We start from the raw sequence: 20,094 nt of genomic DNA on the forward strand, positions 1-20,094 counted from the left end.
TCATGTTCAAAACTGACCGACCGGGCCCGTTTGTTCGAAAGCTGATTAACTTAATCCAGGATTAGCGTGAACTTTTGTTTCATGTTTTCAACTTTTTGGTGAAAGTTTTTTTTGCTTACATTGACTTCTCCTAATGTAAAGTTCTGCTGAATGTCAGCGTTGAACAGCATTTGGGAGTAGAGAAATAAACTCCTTGATTAATTTTTAATCTGGGATTAGCGTTAATCGGCTTTTGAACAACCGGGCCCTGGACCTCAGAGGGTTGGATCTAGGGAAAAGTGACGTCATTTACTCAATAGCTTAAAATTTTAGCGTGTAAACGCAGTTTATTATGTATGCAAAATACGAGTTTAACAATCTGAAAGCCCGAAACTCTCGTACTGCATATTAATTCAGTCGCGAGCAAATGCATTGCATTCGTTAACTAGTTAGTCTTTGATGTCATTTTCTCCTCGATCCAGCTCTCTCAAGATTTTCAAGTCAGTAATGGTAGGCCATCAAATAGGAAAATTCCAGTGAAAACAAAATGTCTTTCTGAAATTAAGGCTTAAAACTTGGGTCGCTTTGTGTTTAGTTAACATAGTTTTGAAATTCAGAGGAAAAAATCTGATTATTTGATCATAGTACCACTTTAACGTATCAAAATGTTTTTGCAAACGAACAAGATCGAGAAAATCACTATACTATCGATCGTTCAAATTGAGAAAGCTACCTAATTGCAAAGTTCTCAATGTCTTGAAAACAATGTCGAGAGAGAGAGCTTTGAATTCCGCTTACATTAACCTTGTTTTAGTTTCAGATTAGGGAGTAGAAAACTGAAAGTAAATTGGGATATTTCTGAAGTATTCGCTATTTCCCCAATCCCACAATGCAATACGTTTTGGGGTTCTTTACATAAAAACAATACAAGTTATTTATACATCATTTTAATGCAAATAACCCCCAAAATGGACTGTATTATGGGATTGGTGAAAAAAAAAGCGAATGTTACAAATGTACAAAATAAGTTTGCGTTACTCTTAAGAAAAGATAGTCTATAGCCCACACCGTATTTTTGTGCTTAGCTTTTTTTGTCGGGCGAAAGCGGACTGTAGGTTTACCATTGAGTTTCATGTGGAATGTCCGTCAAGTGCAATGGGTAACACCGAAGATACGTAAGAGGTATGTCAAATCATATTTAACGTTATGAAACTCGACAAGTTCCTTTGTTTCATGTTTTTGACCGTATTTTTGGCCTTTTCGAGATACCCGATCAAATCTGTCGATTAAATTATGCGCAACTAATCTGCGAACCTGTGCGAAGCGAAAACAAAAGATTCTTTATTGTCACGGTTAATTCAACATCGATTACGATAACATTGTTCTCGCTTTTGAGAGCTTTTGAGGTTTTATAACCAGCCCTCGATTAACTATGACCGGGCACCGGGGCTCAGTTGGTTGAGCACCGGGTTGCCATGCGTGAGGTCGTGAGTTCGACTCCGGCCGGACCAACACTCAGAATCTTTAAATAACTGAGGATAAAGTGTTGCCTTTGTAATTACATCCGCAAATGGTTAGACTTTCAGGTCTTCTCGGATAAGGACGATAAGCCGGAGGTCCTGTCTCACAAATAACTTCCGTGTTCATAAGTTCTCTGTGGGACATTAAAGAACCCACACAATATTCGAGAAGAGTAGGGGATGAAATTCCCGGTGTTGTGGCTGTCCTGTGTGTATATGGGTGGGTGGGCGGGTATAGCAGGTCCACATCAGCTGAATAGCTGCCAAAACTTCATCCTGCTCAAACAAATAAATAAATGCCCGGCCGGACAAACGGCTTCGACATCCGTTCGATTTCGTTCAACGATCTCGAACGATTTTGACTGCTGTCAGGAGCCATAATCGGGGATGGAGACCGTAAGTATTGGGATCCGCGCGGAACCATGATATGGGACAATTTTTCTATTTTTAGAACAAATTGCGCCATCCTGACGTCATATATCTGCGCGGACTCACGCACAATTCGTGGGTTCTCGCGTGGATGTTGTCCTCTTGCGTAATCAAATGGCGTGATAATAAAATGGCGGGCGAAAGTTGCGATTTTGTACAGTGATGCCAGGGGATAACAGCTGTGAATAAATTGATATGGAAGTCGATAGCTCTGTTAAAAGAGCAAATGATTTAAATTTGGAAGAAGTCAGCTCAGCCACACAACAAAAGAGAGTGAAAACGGTGTTTAAGACACTCTGGGATGACACGAACAGTGAGAAACCCTTTCAGGTACGTGGTACGCAAGTCGATTAATTAAATTTGTTGCTTTTAGTTTAATTCACGGCATCGGTTTTCACGCTCTTTCCCGGGCTTTCTGTACTTAAATAAATTAATTAACACCCAATATACTTCAATTATGTGCAGGTTGGTAAGCTTAACCTTCGTGAACACATTCTTGCCAAGAGCAACGAATTAAGATCTCTTGAAGCCATCGCGTCAGATCTCCAGGATCCCAGAGTAGAGGCTCGTGTCGAGGTTGTGGAAAGAAGTGGAAAGCCATCCCTGGTTGTCGTCAAGAAACGGAAAGCCTCTCTCTCTGACGACGTGCCTTTTGACGACGTGAGACTCGTTGTTGATGCAAATGGTGAATATCGTTTGTTTGTGTACCACTTTGAGCTCGTAAGAAGGGGCACAATTAATATTAATCAGCCGGGACAACTGAGAAATGCAATAAACGAAGTCGTCGAGAATCGTCCTTGTCCTGGAGTGGACACTAGGATAACTGGCCAGCAGGATTATCTGTCCTCAGAAGTAGAAGAACAGACCCTTCCTTGGCACAGAGTTTTGTCAAGAAATTGCGCGCGATTGATAAAAAATGCCCAATGTGAGAGTGGAAGAAAGTGTCGATGTTGCTACAAAACAGAACAAAAACTGTCAGAACGCTTAAACCAAAAGAAGTCTCTGACTGAAGAAGACGTAAGGAGCAGACAATCTGTGTCATCCAAAGTTCGCTTCTCTTGCCTCAGTCCAAAGAGCCAAAGTAAGCGATTGAAAAATATGCGGCAATCAAGGAAAAACATGACAAAGCAGGTCAAACGGTACAGAAAGAAGTTCTCTGTTTTAATGTCTGATACACATAGCTCTGACTTGGACAAATTGATGGAGCGAGTTGAATCTACACCCATGGGAAGAAAGGAATTTGAAAAATGTGTGGCAGAAGCTGATAGTTTACGACCCGGTGCAGGGCAAGTCTTGCGTGAGATATGGGATTCGGACAAAGTGAATTTCCGAAAAGATCAGGCAAAAAACGGTAAGTTTTAGAAGGTGTGTAATTTGATCTACATGCTTCAGGATACTCCGAAATGCAAAATTGTAAATTGGTCAGAAGATGATAAGAAATTAAGTAAGAGGAATTATCAGTAATTTTGCGTGATAATCAGTAACCAAATAACTTAAGGGGCTGTGTGAAGGATACGGGAAGAGAAAAGTTCACACTTTGGCACAAATATATCTGATCATCCCTGGTGTGTTTTATAAACTTCACTGTTCCAGACCACCACCCTCGCCCCCCTCCTCTCTTCCCCTGCATAGGGCTTTGTATTTCTCACTTAGGGTGTTCGGGCGAATGTCAGAGGAAAAGAGGAGAAAATATAAATAATTTCTGTACTTTTTAAATGTGTTGTATCTTTCAAGAGGGTTAAATAGCTTGGGCCAGGCCACTGGTCCCCTTCAAGGGTTTAGTCACAATTTCTTACATACTTTCCTCTCCGTTTTATATGGAAGTCCTCTCAGGTGTTCAAGAACACTAATAATTTTATCAATAAGAAATGCTTTTAGTTACTCTACAGACATGTATGTACAATGCTTTTTCTTCTAGGCCCAATCCATCTCATGATCACAAGGGATTCTGTTACAAACTATTCTTGCATTAAATTTTGAAATCCTGTATTACCCAGATATTTAGATGTGTTGATTTAGTAATCAGGCAATTGCTTTGGTTTTGGTTATACCACAATTTGAGGTTAGCTGAGAAGTCTAATTGGTAAGTAAACTGGTTTGATTTTGGTTTTACGACACTCAGCTTAAAACTGTTCTATACACGTTCTATTAAAGGATATGGACATCGATCTAATCGTTGGACTCAGGCGACTTGGCGAGTGGCTCTTGCTATTTATGCACGCTGCCCGGTCCTGTTTGATGACCTCAAGAAGCTGGACATTCTCCAGCTTCCATGCAGGAGATCCTTGTAGAGGGTAATGGCAAAGAGAACAGTAGAGGAAGGTATCCATGAAGAAAGAATCATCGAGCAACTCACTTTGTTTAATCAATTTAAAACCACTGCAGTCCTTAGTGGAAGACCAGAGCCACTGGGAGTTGGAGAACTCTTGTTTGATGAGACAAAGGTGAATAGAGGGTATTCCCTTTGCTTATCATAACAGCCATATTGGTGTATCTGTATTTAAGTTTTACTATATCTTCCTTAATGTTTGGTACATCTACATGCATATACATGGCAATCATCAATGATGTTATTTGAATCATTATAGGGCTCATTGCAGATCATGAAGTAATATAACCTATTTAAATTTTAAGCGTTTTTTTGCTGTATTGTTGAAACATGGAGTATGAACTGAGTTAAATTTGACAAAGTTAAAAAACCTAGCTCAATATGCAGTTTCGTCTGACCCCTTTTGTTATTGCATATACAGTTTTATGTTGTTGTTAGTGTAAATTAAACTGTTACTTTCAGATCCATTCAGTAACTCAAAACTGTTATTGGATTGGTGAAGCCTTTAAAGTGCCCATGCAGTACAAAATAATTGCTGCTTATTTGAAATGATTTTCAAAGTAAAGAAGAATGGAATTTCCCTTATAATTTGGAATATCTTTTTTCATTTTAGAGATATTCATGTTTTTGTATTAATCATGCCAATGAGGAAAGTGATCATGTCATAAATAGCTCCACTTGAACAACAAAATACTGAATCAAGAATATCTCTAGAAATATTGGAGCAGTGATCTTCAAACTTATCAATAGAAATGCACATCACAAGCAAAACAGAATGACACCTGCTATGTTGTTGCCATGGCAGTGCTCTTGGATCCAGTCTCTGTCTGGGGAAAACAAATATCTCCATTTCCAACTTTTTAAACTGGGATAGAGGGTCTTTCTCAGAGATTCACACATGGTTTACATGCATTTTTTCTTACCTCTCCCCAGTAAGATTATTGGCAGTGAATTATCCTTCTTTAAGATGATCTGGAAATTTTAGTCTTAATTGAAACAGGAACAGCAGCATAACTGTTGTCATAGCAATGGCACAGTGGATTTTGTTTCTTTTGTGATTTACATTTTTTTAATATTTATGGAGGTATTCTTGATTGAGTGTTGTACTATTTTAGTGAAACCACCGATGATGTCATCACTTTCCTCATTTGCATAATATAAAAAATATTTTAACTGGAATTTCTGACCATGAAATGCTTTTGAAATAATTGTAAGTTGTAATTAACAGGTGCAGAGTAAGATTCAGATCCGTTGCACAGATGGTGTTGCCATTGGCTATGCAATGAATGAAAATGACTGGTCATGTCTTCATGATGTTTATGAGTCCCTGTTCATCTCAGAAAATGGAGCTGGTCAAAGGGCAAGTTACGTTCTTCAGACCTACTGGCGGGATATGACATCTGGGTTTGAGTTTGCTGGGCCTTACTTTCTCCGTGAGGTACCCCTGGATGGAAAGTTTCTACATGACATCGTCTTCAAGGTGATCAGTACCCTTGAAAAGTACCGGTTCCATGTCATTCTATTGGTTGGTGATGGAGCTTCCTGTAACTTAGCCCTTTTTAAGAGGCTTTGTGGCTATGCAAATGAGCAGCTCCCAGTAGAAGACAGTGGTGCTGAACGATACCAGTTCAAGGCCAGTTTCATCAATCCATTCAGCACCAGATCAGACAAAACCTGCTTTGTCATGATATGCCCTGCTCACCAGGTAAGGTATTATAATAATTCAAGTATTTAATTATTCTCATGTGTACAATTTGTAACACCTGGGTGTTATTGTTTCTTATATTGTCCAGTTGAAGAACATCATTGCAGCTTTGTACAGTTCAAGGAACAAGGGGAAAAAAGCTTTCGAGAAGGGAGGCACTACTTTTGGCTGGCAGCCAATAATTGATCAATATTACAGGGATCAAGAGAGATCTGCAAAAGGTCTGGGTAGGCGTGTCCCTGGTCTGAGGTATAGCTATGTGCAACGCTTTTTCGATGTTTTATACTCTGATAAAACATAGGTTTTTGATCAATCAGAGAGCGCGCGCAGGGTCCTATCTATGTTATAAATATAAATAAAAGTTATAGTACATTATCATTATAATTATTATTATTGAAATTCATATATTTGAATGTGAGTTAGGATTAGTTGTTTACTAAGCCCTTTAAGGGGCATTGTCACGCTACTTGGCAACTTTACAAAAAGCCAGGTGTCTTCGCATTGATTGAATTTCAAAACTAATGAATGATCTAGTTTTGTTATTAAAGGCTATTTGAATGTACTGAAACTGTTTCTTGTCGCCTGTCGCTATGGATGGCATGGATTGAAATAGATTGAAACTTGAAAAAAATTGCCAATTTTTTCAGGTTTTGATGCTGCATGTTCCAAAAATCCTCAAGAAATTTATTATGGTTAGCCCTCTCTGATAAAATTCTGTTGATGTATTCGTTGTAGCTTTACAGAAGCATTTTGTTTAATGATTAAAGACCCAAAGTAATGATTTTATAAGCACAGAATTGACCTAAAACAGCAAAATCCTTGTGACACTGCTCCTTTAAATAAATGGCATTTCTTATTTAGCTTGCCTTTTCTCTCCCTCTAGACATTTGACCTTCAAAGAGTCATGGTCTTTGGATTTAAACAGTTCTCGTCATACTTCTTTGATAATTTTCCTGGATACTCTTTGTCTCCATTGCGGCTCTCAATAAGTCGCCTTGAATCCCTGTTTGGCACACTCAAGTTCCATGCCCATGGTTCTCTAAGTGCAGGGAATTATGGGTCATCTCTTGGAAGGGTTCAGTTGAGACAGGAGCTGAAGGTCACTGCTAGAGCCACAAGTCATGATCAGAAGGGCTACAGGGACCAAGAGGTCCTTATATCTGGCCCTACAAATGTGTCCACATTGAACACTGTTTATCAACAGCCTTACATTGAAATCATGGCACATTTTGTTCCTTATGGTTATCAGGGTGTTAAAGAATTTATTTTTCCCTCCCAAATTTCTCAAAGCACTTTTCAGGGTAGGCAAGGTAGCTCTGCATGCACCCTAATAGCCCTTGTAATGGGTTTTAAGTTCTCCTCTGGGTTGATTGGTGAACCAAAGAAAGTTCTTGAAGAGGGGTGGTTTGGTCATGTGGTTTCAAGTATTTCTGGGGGCAATAAAATCTTTGATGAATGCTTTTCTGCTGCAGGAGTTGGTGGGCTTAATGTAGAAGATGCATTCAGCTCTGTTGGAGATGATCTACACCTCCTTTCTTATGAGGATCCCAAAGATTTTTTTATTACTGGTAATAACTTCCAGGATGTCATTTCAAATGTCAGGGAACGGGCAAGCATGAAACAGAAATCAGTTGGCATCTTTGTGTCTGTTGGGAGGACAGTAGTAATTTTAGTTTGGGAAAATGGGGCATGTGCAATTTTTGATAGCCACAGGCATTTACAGTATGGGTGTATACTTTCCCATTCCCTACCATCCAAAGAAAACGAGTTAATATTGTGGCTAGCCAAGACATACCAGAAGTTTTACAGCACCTCGATACAGTATGCCCAAATCACTTGGGTGGAGTACAACAGATAATGTGCCTCTGTCATTTCAGAAAAAAAGTACATTCAGTACAGTTAAAAACTGTTGTGTGGCTGAAGTTGAAGTAAATTGATTTCTCCTCCAAGCATTTCATTTTGTTAGTAGATAACAATTCTTGTCATAAAATCTCATTTCAGCCTGGAATTTTAATTTTTTAATGAAATGCTGTGTCTGCGCTTTGGCATTAGTCATTGGTCACCATTTACATAGGAACAAGAAAATGTGACACCAAAATATATTAATTGTTATAAATAGTCTTTTAAAGTCATTTGACTGCACATATTAAAAACTTTTCTTGATCCTTTATTTATTACATATTTAAAATGGTATGTACTGGTGTGCATGTAACTTACAAAACTTGAGCCATACCTGAGAACTATAGATATTAATTATGTCTTTGTGCTATAAAGACATGCAGTCCTTTGATGGGTCTTTCATTGAATTCATACAGTATATTGAGTGCAAGTTTCAAGTTCAAAATAACATTATTCTATCACTCAGACACATTTTTTTGGTTAATTTTTCTGCAGCTCTAACAGTTACTGAGTTGGAGTACCAATGTACCTGATAAGCTGAGTACAGCTCTCAATAAAAAGATCAAAGACCTCTTCAAGCTGTCACTTTGGTTATTCTTTTGTTATATTACTTACTATTGTTTTTCAGTAAAAACGAGACTTGTCATATTATATAAGGCAAGCTGACGTTGCCCTAAGTATAAACTATCACAAAGAGACCACTTGAACTGGTCTGCTGCCTAGAAGAAAGCGTAATTAAGTTTGTAAGATCATATTATTAAGCATCCTTAATTAATTAAGTACGCTTATCGACACTGTAAGTTTTCAGCTTGTCCCTCAAGCTTTGGTCGGCTGAAACGACTTTGCCCTCCTGAATCAGTTTTTTCTCTTCTTGAGCACTATAGAATTCCTTAAATCTGGTATTACATATTCTCTTTACTAGCTCTTGCCATATGGAGCAAGCCCTAATCTCTTCAAATGGTGCTGTGCATGCCCTTTTTGATGCTGCCAAAAATAACTCTTGTAGCTCCTCGTCTAAAGCAACCGATTGTTTTGTCAGCTTCATAAGGTTTTTTGGATATCTCTTCAGATTTTTTTCAGTCAACATTTCTCTTATTCTTTTATCTAACGTTAACAAAACAACAGTAAACTTACTATTGAAGAAAGTCAACTTTCCCTCGTCCAACCTTTTTAGACCCAATGGCAAAGATGTTTTCTCCTCTGCAGAACAGACCATTTCAGACATAATTTTAACTTCGGCTGCATAATTTTCCTTTGTCGCTTCTGAAACTCTCCTGGCTCCTTTCCGCCCATTAACAATCTTTTCTCTTCCTTTCCGTAGTTTGTGCAGCGCCGCCCCAGATACTCTAGCAACGTCCACAAAGTCGGAATCGACAACAGTGCCCGCGCCTTCACTTGCATTTGTTTGGGTTTTCCGTTTGTCAGTGTCAATCTTAATTTGCATGACTGCGCTGTGAAAATTTTCGTAAAGTGCCCAGTAGATGGTGTTAAGAACAACGGCAGCATGAAAGTTGACTTCGTCTGTTTCGTTCTCCTGCAACTGAATGGTGGTGACAATTATCTTTTTCATGTTTCTCCAGACTTCTGATTCCTCCACCGTCAACAACAATTGGGAACAAATAACTGAAAACGAAGCCCTTTTGTCACTGTTTTTCACCTTAGCGCTGGATATTTCGGTGAAAGGTTTAATTATTTTGGAGTAAATATCCCGACAAAGCTTCACAAACATTACCCTGATCGTGTCGCTATTGAGTAGGGTGGACACCATTTGCTTGCGAACTGGAAATATTGACAATGATTTTTCATTTCTTAATTCATTTTCGCAATGTGTTTGTGCACTCAAAACGTAAGACTTAAGAGTCTCCTCCAGCCTTTTTACGTCGTCGTTAGAAAGGTATTTTCCAGAACTCTTTTTCCTTTTCTCTTTACTGGACTCATTCCCCTGTTTGTTTCTGGCTTTTGGTACCTTTTTCCTCCTTACATCTTTCTGTCCTCTGCTAGGCGATTCCTCCCCAGACATGTCCGACGAATCATTTCCACTCGATAGGTCGGAAAAGTCACTCCACTCGTCTTCTGAATCATCCTCACTTTCATGTTCACTGTCAAGGTCAAGGAAGTTGTCAAGGAGGGCTTGGCTTAAATTTGGAAGCGATACTGCTGAGAGAAATCCTATATCTGCCTCATTCACGAAGGTAATATCGCCCGCCATTTTCCCTGCGCGACATCCGCGAAAATCCTCGCAGCAATGTACGTGCGTGTCGCGCACGCGATGGCGCAATTTGTTCTAAAAATAGAATAATTGTCCCATATCATGGAGCCAACCCCAATACTAGAAATGGCGCGCGCTTACGGTCTCCATCCCCGATTATGGCTCCTGCTGCTGTTCAACAAAATAGAACGAATGTTAAAGCCGTTTGTCCGGGTCCCAAGCAAATGTACACGTTGTCGTGTTTTTTACGCGCAAACATATTACAAAAGGGGGGTCATTGGTGACAATAATGCTGGAAAACAATGTTTTACTATGAGTTTGTGTTTTGAATGGAATTTTTTACCTAGACGCAACACTCTTCGAGTGTTTGATATTGCTTCTCAAAGGATCAGTATTTTAAGAGATATTTGGGATCAAAGTTGGCGAAATTTTATGCTAATTAAGACCACATATCCAAACTTCCTTCACGGTGTTTCTGGCGTATGAATTATTAATGAGTTTAAGAACACTTTTTCAAGGTCATACGAAAGTCGATTTATCAAATGTGAAACAGAAAAATACATTTGAAAGCAAATCGTCATCTTTAAGAAAGTTACGACATTTTTTAATTTCGAAGACATGTTTCGATGTTACAAACATCATCGTCAGTTACAAAATACTTGAAAAACCGTTAAGACTATATAACAACTAGGCGAAACATGCATAATTAAATATGATAAAGTGACAAGAAATACATATTTGAGTGAGTTACAGAGTGTTAGAAAGAATGTAGAGCCTAAAGCGTAAGTGTCAGGTTGACGTGATGAACTTGTTGGTTTAAATTAGGCTTTTCCAAATTTATATGCATAGCCTCCTTGAGTTTAAGTTGGAATTTAGTAGGGGCGGAATCAAGGATTTCGAAACAATCCGGAGAGCAAGATTGACGCCAACGTTCTGAGCTTAGTAAATGTTTGAAGATGTTCACGGACGCGTGTGGAAAAATGACGACCAGTTTCGCCGATATAGCAAGCATTACAGCAAGCACAAACAAAATTATAAATCACACGTGAAGGAAGCTCTCTGGGGACAGACTAAGGCTCAGGTGTTGCCTTTTCCTTCGCTGTTGACCGGAGTGCTTCGAAACTAAGTTCTTCCGCCATTTTGTTCAGGACAGAGACATCGTGAAGCCTGGGGCGAGTTCACAAACCCGCGGGAGAATGATCCGAACAAAATGGCGGAGGGAAAGAAAGAAAATACAAATAGAACTTACTTATTATCTATCTTTTTCGAGGGATTCCGGTCCACAGCGAAGGAAGGGGCAGTATGTGATTAATAGACTTTGTACCCGAGCCTGAGCCTTAGTCTGTTGAATTTGCGGAGCGTTACGGTTTCACCGCCACGAGTGACACGAGTGATCTATCCAGACAACTGGTAAGTCAAATCTTAAGTTTTTATTTATTTTCATTTCTATGTTGTTCTGGGGTGGTCCGTATAGTGGGTCCGTAAGGGTAGTCCGTGGACCGGTCCGTGAGGCAGTCCGTAGAGGGGTCCATGGACCGGGGGTCAGTGTTTTCGGGTCACCCTTTTCCTCCCGGTAACCCGAAGTGTTCATATGGCAAAAGTTTCAGCCCGCTTACCGAGATCCTGGTTGGCAAAACCCTCTGATATGGATTAGTGGTGAAAACCGGGCCAGCCGGGCCAACCGGGCTCATGTCTTGGGACAAGACATCCGGAAGTTCCTGCGTGCATCCGGTTTAGTTCGCCAACCAATCAGACATTGACGGTTGGGTAAGGATGCCTGACGAGTTTTGAAAACGGTTTGGGCAACAAAAATTGATCTAGTGATGATTAGAAGATGAGAATACCTGCAGCAACAACTCATAGCTTGATCTAGATGACTGAAAGTAAACGCACAAGCAACTGCCATAATCTAGAAGAGCCTTTTGACGAAGATTTTTGGTTAAAGGTACGTTTAACATTCAAGGGCTTAAAACGGCAAGTTTCTCATTTTATAATATAAGCTTAATGATGATTTAAAAGTTTGTTTCTGTCACAGTTTTTTAATGCCCTGTGTTTTGTGTAAAGCTATGAGGAACGTTATCTTTTTGGAAGTTTTAAGCTCAATATTTTAGTGCCAATTTTTCTTCTTCCGAAAACGTTACTTGGCCCTTTTTTTCATTCAAAATAGGAATGTATTCTTGCCTCGTTCAATTTAAATTTAATTTTGTTGTAAGACTTAAGCTTAATTACGAAAGTCCCAGGTGACATTTTACTCATGTAAACTCTAGCTTTTCAAAAGCCTCCCAAACATTCCCTGTCCCGTTGGCTGTAGGTGCATTTTTATCGGAAGTGTTGTCCATTTTAGTTTTACATAAGCGATTTGTAGGATAGGGACGGTACATTGCTCAAAGTTCAGGGTTTGGCTCCATAAACCCATCCACTGTCATATACAGTATTTCCCGGCAACAACTAGCCAGAAGACCTCAGCTAGACACTATTGTCACTAGGGAGGTCAGCCACAGTGCTATGGGGCCCAAGTACAGGTTTTTTTGTAAAAGGACCATAGAAAAACACATGGAGCTAGCTAGGTTCTTCAAGGTTTTTCTCTCTTAATATCTAAACACCTATAATTATTTTCCTTTCAAAATGAGTTAGTTATTTAACTGGTGTGTAAGACCCAAAAGTCCCTTTCTATTCATGTTTATTCTTCACATATTTGCTCATACAACATCAATATTACTGAAAAACTGTTCACACCGGATTAGAAAGTACATCTCAGGTATGACTGTAAGTAGCTGTATGACTTTGAAAAGAAAAAAAAAAGAGAGAAAAATCCCACCTGTTTTGTAGTTGAAACTGTAGGGTAGTGTTTAAATTTAGATCTGTTACTTGAAGACTGTTCCAAATGGATTATTTTAACGTCAGTTCTTATTATGTCTGATGCACAGTATTGTAATAGGACAATGAAAAAGCTTAAGAGAGTGAAATAAGTTCTCAGCAAATTGCAAAGATCTCAAGTTACTTTTTACTTTTAACCCTAACCCTAACCCTAACCCTAAATCCACATGAAGTTGGTATAACACAAAAATGTGCAAGAAATGTGTAACACATGTGCTAACCTTGTCAATATTTACAATGTCAATGTGGTGGTTTAATCAACCATAATTAAGTTAACAAGAGATACTCAGGACCAATTATTGGCTATGAAATGGAAACTGTGAGAACCACCATCAAAGAACATAGTGGTGAGGGAACTTTTGCTTTCTTTTTTATTTTTCCTGAAGAACATCTTTAAAGTTTTGTCATATTTCAATAATTTTTTCATTAGCAAGTATATAGCGCAACAGACCCAAATGCATGAAAAGAAGAAACTCATTCTAAAACCGTGGCATGTGTTATGAAGGGCTGTTGTGCAAGAGTGCCCCTTTCAGGAAACCAAGGTAAATTGTTTCCATGTTTTGTCAGGAGCAAAAGTGAAGTATGTGTGAAGGACAGATGTTAGTGAGTACTAGGCAGTGTTGCTGGGAAAAGTGTGCAAATTATTCAAGATACCCAGAGAAAGTACCAAAATCACAGCAAGAATTGCTACTGAGATTTTGATCAAAGAGCATTCATACCAATCTTAAAGTGTCAGAGGGAATCAACTCTGAATTATAGCGTGTTCTAGAAAATACATTGATGTATAGATGAAGAAAAGGGAAAACAATGGTCTGGAGGAATAAGATGCCTGAGCACCTGGATCATTTCAAAGAGAATTTCACACAACAAGAAATCATTCAAGCCTTGCTGAGGAAGAAAACAACAGCCAAAGCAAGGATCTAACTGAAGATTTAACTGTTTCTTCCACCTCTGATATTGCACCTGATTACAGGCAAGGGCAGTATTGTACAAATTTTGTGAAGCAAACAAATTAAACCAACTCAAACAGAGTAGTTGAAAACTCATAAGGATGCTAATAATGACAGATTGAGTACTACTGAGCAGTGCCATGATGGATGAGCACAACCATTGTCATTTAATGTAAACAGTCCTAACACATGGGATTGGTGGTAAGGGTTATGATGCAAACCTCTGTTCATAGGGAGAAACATTCGGCTGAAGCCAATCACTAAGTGCAGATAAAACAATTTTATTGCGTAGATCAGCTGGGTCCAAAGGTTGACAGAAAAGGCAAAATATCCACTGGTCAGGTGCTTCTTTTCATATTCAGATACATGTAAGCCATTTGAGACTTAAAAGTCATAATCTAATAAATAATTTATACAAATCTGAGGTAAAGTCTGCTATGAGCCTAGAATGCTTATCACGCCAGTGCTTATCTCCGGTTTCTGTAGCATAACGTGACTAGGAGTATTTTGGATGGGATGCCAGTCCATCACAGGGTTACCCCCAGCATTAACTTCACCGGTACTCATTTATACAACTGGGTGGAGAGCGGCATCTTGCTCAAGAACACAACACAATGTCCCTGGGCAGGACCTGAACCCGGATCACTCGATCCGGGGTCAAGCACACTAACCACGAGGCCACCGCGCCTCCCACATACAAATCTAAGGTAAGAACAAATGTTGGGTGAAATAGTGGGAGTGAGAGTGGTTTTGCGGTTATCAACCGCGCCTCCCACCTCTGTGACCCGGGTTAACTCTGGCCTTGGGTCAAGTGTGGGCAGAGTTTCAGTTGATCTCAACCTGGCTCTGAGGGTTTTTTCCTGGATACACCTCCTGACTGGTTTTCTTCCCCCATCAAAATCAACTCTCAGTCAATTACATGCAGCTGCACAGGCAGATACTCTCCATAGGATAACCTCTTTTACCCTTTTCCTTTCATTGAGTTAAATGAATAAAGTTGCTATTATTATTATTAATAAAGAAAAACATATGAAACTGACTAGATTTTTATTTTCACGACGTTTCGAAGTCATCGTAACTCCATTATCAAGTGATAAATTAATACAAGTGCTAGATTTTAAATAGATGGAAAGACCAAGGTCACACGTCATCAACTGTTTCAGCGAATGTCATAACAATTATGGTTTATTCTTTCTTTGCATAATATTATTTAGTATTATTAAATTTATTTAGCTCTTCCTTTTCATTTTTTTTCTTTTTCTCTTCACCTGTGGAAAAATAGTGACTTAAACTGAGGGTATTCTAACATGAAAACCTAACAGTTACTGGTAATTTAATTTACCTCCCAGCTCCTACATTTTCTTGAATATTTTATGTTTACTTAAGTGTTGCCTTGTTGAATTTCTCTTCAGTATTTTTAATACATGTAATTCATATCATTATGAGCCTAATAAATATTATTGCTTGTTATTGTTATTGTTATGATTATTACTTAAAATAATTTTCTGGGAATCTCTGGGAATTGAATGACAGCTCAATAAAAATTAGTGTGGAGAATGTTGGGATTCTTGAGAATTTCTTCTAATAGATGTAGATCAAAAACCAGATCAATTTTCCTATAGGGACAGTGGGTTAGGGTTAAGTTGGGAATTCCAAGTAAATTCCCAAACAACTGGAAGGTGACTTTGCAAGTCAAATGTCTAAAAAAATCATCAGTGAATATAAAGTCCAGAAATGGAAGCTGGCCAGGTAAATTATATATAAAATAATTGTATTATTTTTTCCTTCTATGAAGAAAATTAGATTGAATTATACCAGGTAAATTTTGTGTGAAGTGGCCTTAAAATGGAAAGATTTACATAGAATTTTTGGGTTTGTTAATTAGCACTTTGCCACACAGTATTTTTTAGTTTTTGTTGGTCTGTATTTCCCTAATATCGATCAAAGTGTGCATGCAACCACAAAGAACGGTGAAGAGGAAGGTTAATGAAACAATTTCTTTTTAAATTTTGAAGTCAATTCAAGTATTTCAAGGTGCCTTCACAGAAATCACTTGTATGCGAAAGAGGTAATATGTACTTTATGAGGGTATTATTTCCTTGGATGTTGATTTGTATCCTTTAACAGAAAAAAAAAAACAGCAAAAAACAAAAACAACAACAACAAATCCACTCAATGTAGGAGGGAGACCTCTGGTGTTGTGGTCTCTCCTCCTTTCACATATATGAGTGGGTTAATTGGGTGGATGGACTGATAGCAGTTGGCAGAGGTGCCTTTACAAGCTGACTTCCCATGTCACCCTAGAGAGAGAATTTTAAAGTGACATGTGCAGTATATGAATCCTAAACCACAACTGTAATGCTTTCATGCATGCATCCCTAATAGGCACTCCGGTTTTCCCCTTTCCTCAAAAAACCAACATTTGCAGGCGTAGGTCAGTCAGCTAGTGCATGGTTTTTGGAGCAAGGGAATCCCCAGTTCGATCCTTGGTGACACCAACGTCTGTTTTGACTCTCCTCTGATCGGTGTAGCTAAAAATGTGAAGGATGTTATATTGCTATATATTGCTATATTCATTTGTTATATTGCTCTGGTCTTTTTGGTAAATCCTTGCCTTTTTGGTTTATTTAAAGGTGGAAGAAAAGTTTATTACTTGGAAAGGAATAACATGGAACAGAGCTATGGATGAGGTTCGCACAGATCGCTTGATGGAGAAATATGGCAAAGATGCTCTTCTTGTTATAATAAGGGATTGGCCACTCAATGTAAAATATAAAGACAATCCAGAACTTGTGGCCAGCCTAGAATATCTGGTATGCATATCGGAAACCATTTTGAGAGAAATAATTTTAATACCAAAATATGTGTGGGAATTAATATTGTTTTAGAGCGATTTTCAATTGAGTGTCGTAAAACCAAAACCAAAGTAATTACTTTGGCCAATCAAAAACGACGGAGACAATCCAGTAAACCAATCAAAACTCGAAGGAATTACAGGTAGCCGACACAAAGCGCGAGAAAATGTGCACGCGTGAGCCACGATTGGTTTTGGTTTCACTTCTGATTGGTTGAAAAAGTGGTGCGAGAACTTTGAACCAATCACTGAGTCAAGTAATCATAAACCAAAGCAATTCGCTAATTACTTTCGACACTCAATTGAAAACCACTCTAGTTTATGGGTATGTAATTAGAGACATACACACTTTAATCGCTAATGTTTCCTTTAAGTTTAATAGGGAAGATTTTTTAACCCATTCACACCCAAAGCACCTCCAATTGACAAGTAAAATCATCTGGCATCAGAGTGAAATCAATGAAGTCTCACTTTGCGGTGGGGAATATTGGTTAAATTGCATTTATTGGCTTTAATTTCATATGGTGCAGTCATCGGTGAATCTAAAATACAGGTCACATTCCACAAGTTACTCGTTGCAGGTCATTGTTTTACCTTTTGGAAAGTAACCAAACCCCTCAATTTGGTTAACCCTAGGCCTAAGGTTGGTTTTTAGGCCTAGGGTTTGCCAAACTAGTGAGGGTTTTGGGTTACTTTCAAAAAGCTAAAACAATGACCTGCAACGAGTGACCTGTGGAATGTGGCCTGTATTTTAGACCCGCTGTGCAGCCATCCTTCTTTGTTTAAAGAAACAAAAACCACACCAAAGAGTTTGTTAGTTAAAGATATCTACTTTAATTAACCCATTGACCCCTCTGGTGCTCTAGCTAGGACACCCCCAGTTGATGAGTGAAATTATTTGGCATTGGAGTATAATCTGTTAAGTCTCACTCCCAGGAGTGAACAAGTGAAAAAATCGATTCTAAAATACACCATTCTGCAAATGGTCCATTTGGTATACTGTGAACTTGTTCATGAAAATTTTTATTTGCCCTCTTTAGATAAGCCGCTTTGCAGAAATCATTTTGGAAAGAGATAACGATGAAGAATACAAGTTTTACAGTGTTGATGAAGACCCTGCTGGCCCAACCCTTCTTCATCTTGCTGCTGAAAGAAATTTTGTTCAAATTTCAAAATTGCTTGTTGAGAGGTATCCTTCGCTTCTATATATGGAAACTGAGAAGGTTGGAAATGAAAGGGAGTATTTACCTGTTGAAAAAGCATTAATGACTTACCAGGATGAAACATCTGCTTATCTTATATCACAAATGGAACCCAACAGGTTAGTTTTAAAGATTATTTATCATTTACTTTTGATCCATGGCATTGAATTAGGCTTTCTCAGGGTATTTTTTATTACAAAAGGTATTTCCTCACATCATGCTTCTGTTCCATATTTACTGTAATTTTAATAAGGTCAATTGGTATAGAGCTTAGAATTCCTAGGAATTGCATTCCAAGTCCAAGGTTACTGTGAAAATTAATTCACATTCTTCCTAATAGAGTTGTTTGAATATTACAAACTCTATTTCAGTTTAGTTTTCCCTTGTACCTTGTAAATTACAACTATCATGGCGTTTGATCAGCTTGAGAAGCAACTTATCACACAAACTAAAATTGTATTATTTTATTCATTTGGATATACACCAGAAAAGTTTATTAGACCCCTTATTACTAACAGAGCACGATCAGGGCCGTACTGGGGAATAATGGCCAGAGGTTGTGGCCATGCGGAACGAGCTCCAATATTCCTGAGCAAGTGAGGTCAGTATAACCCTGCGGTCACATTCGCACTATAACCTTGCTTGCTTGGCCAATATTTGGTTACCTTGGCTAGCACATTCCTAGCTCCTCACAGGTGTGACCGACCAAGCATGGCTTTGTTTGCTTGCTTAAAAAAGAGGCGGGGTTACTAAAAACTTCACAGGATCCGCAGCTTAGCTCAAGAGTGCTCTGCAGTGCTCTTGAACTGTACAAGGGAAACAATTTACGAAAGCTGACCAATAAGGAAGAGGGTCGTGATTTGACAGCTTGATCTTTCATAATGAAGCTTTGATTAAAGGTGTAGTGTTACTTCATCCCGCTGTTGACTTACGGACCTGTGAATCATTTTTACTCGAATATATTCAGGATGACTTCGCCTTATGACGCTTCCAGGGTCATCGCCCATTCCGTACAGGCAAAGCAAGCTACCAATTCTTAACTTATCCACCGCCAATTAATCGAGCCACCTTCTACGTCTCCACGGCAATTCATCGAAGGCTTTGCTCAAAACATTTCTTGTAATCCTGCTCGTGGCCTGCTCCCTTCTGACCTTGTAGCTCAGTCGGTAGAGCAGCGGTGATCTAACCCGAAGGTCGTGGGTTCAATTCCCACCCTGGTCAGAGTTTTTCTTTGTCATTGTGTGGGCCCATTTCCATCAGTAGGGCTAACGCTCACATGGTTCATATGGGTAGAAACTTAGCACTTCACATTACACTCTAATCAGTTAAGTCTGTTCCAGGAACAGTTTGACGGTTAGACGAAAGAGGTTCGCCTTCCTTATCAGCAGAAACGATTGAAACTAGTTTGGAAACAGTTCATCCATTTTCAACGAACGCGCGACTCAAACCAAAGCGCAATGTGACCCCGTCTTGCTTGCTTAAAACTCTAGCCCCTGCTACTGATTACTTGACTGACGTCACAAGCAAGCATGCTTGAGTGTAGTCTTTAGCGTGAATGTGACCGCGGGGTAAGTCATGCATACAATTTTAAGATTTGTATATAAATATTGAAGTTTCCTGATATTTACGATATTTTTCAAATAAGAAAGATGATGCATCTTCATCAAATGGATAAAAAAAATGGATGTCAAATTTCTTGCAATTTTGGTAGCTTGACTGTTTGGTGGAAGGCTAGCTTTCTAAGTGTTTCACTGCGTTATTTTTAATAATTGGTTGCACTGCTGATGTAAGACGTCTTTGGGTCAAACTAACCAAACAAGGCCCCATGGATCAGAACAAAATGTATAAGGATATGGTTGAAGCACTTGGTCATTTTACTGAAAAAGTGTGTACCACAATGGTGGTGAACATGGTGTCCACACTTAGTGTATTGAATTCAATCATTATGCATATCTTTCCTGTTTTTTTCGTTAAAACTCAAGGAAATAATTTTGTTAGCAGTAATAAGTACTTTGTGGTTTTAATATTACTGTCATGCAACCTTGTGAGAAACAAATTGGAAATCAGCCAAGTCTTCATCTCCGCCAGGAATAGATAAGCAATAATTTATGTGTACTTTTTCACAAGTTTGAAGGCCATTG

At 38.8% G+C, this 20,094-nt stretch overlaps 2 protein-coding genes across 6 annotated transcripts in view; both read left to right on the forward strand.

Moving 5' to 3' along the window:
- Window positions 1-1,870: 1,870 nt before the first annotated feature.
- Window positions 1,871-8,446, forward strand: LOC137973682 (uncharacterized). 4 transcript variants are annotated; one of them, XM_068820556.1, is made up of 6 exons: window positions 1,871-2,258; window positions 2,394-3,279; window positions 4,083-4,372; window positions 5,486-5,962; window positions 6,051-6,211; window positions 7,435-8,446. In XM_068820556.1, the coding sequence occupies exons 3-6, from the start codon at window positions 4,226-4,228 to the stop codon at window positions 7,448-7,450; spliced, it is 801 nt and encodes a 266-aa protein (XP_068676657.1). In that variant the 5' UTR covers window positions 1,871-2,258; window positions 2,394-3,279; window positions 4,083-4,225; the 3' UTR covers window positions 7,451-8,446. The 4 variants fall into 3 exon arrangements, 1 of the variants encoding a protein (XP_068676657.1); XR_011117296.1 differs by having other exon boundaries at window positions 6,051-7,530; window positions 8,357-8,446; XR_011117294.1 differs by having other exon boundaries at window positions 6,051-8,446.
- A 2,789-nt stretch (window positions 8,447-11,235) lies between these two features.
- The window catches only part of LOC137973332 (transient receptor potential cation channel subfamily V member 2-like), a 29,693-nt gene continuing 20,834 nt past the window's right edge, over window positions 11,236-20,094 (forward strand). The window contains exons 1-3 of one of the 2 annotated variants that reach the window (XM_068820122.1): window positions 11,236-11,480; window positions 16,531-16,710; window positions 17,792-18,072. In XM_068820122.1, coding sequence (XP_068676223.1) covers window positions 16,579-16,710; window positions 17,792-18,072 — 413 coding nt within the window. In that variant the 5' untranslated portion in view covers window positions 11,236-11,480; window positions 16,531-16,578. The remainder of the gene's footprint in view (window positions 11,481-16,530; window positions 16,711-17,791; window positions 18,073-20,094) is intronic. The other variant, XM_068820121.1, reaches the window with a different exon arrangement.

This window comes from Montipora foliosa, chromosome 10 (genome assembly GCF_036669935.1).
Source record: "Montipora foliosa isolate CH-2021 chromosome 10, ASM3666993v2, whole genome shotgun sequence".
Lineage (NCBI taxonomy): Eukaryota > Metazoa > Cnidaria > Anthozoa > Scleractinia > Acroporidae > Montipora > Montipora foliosa.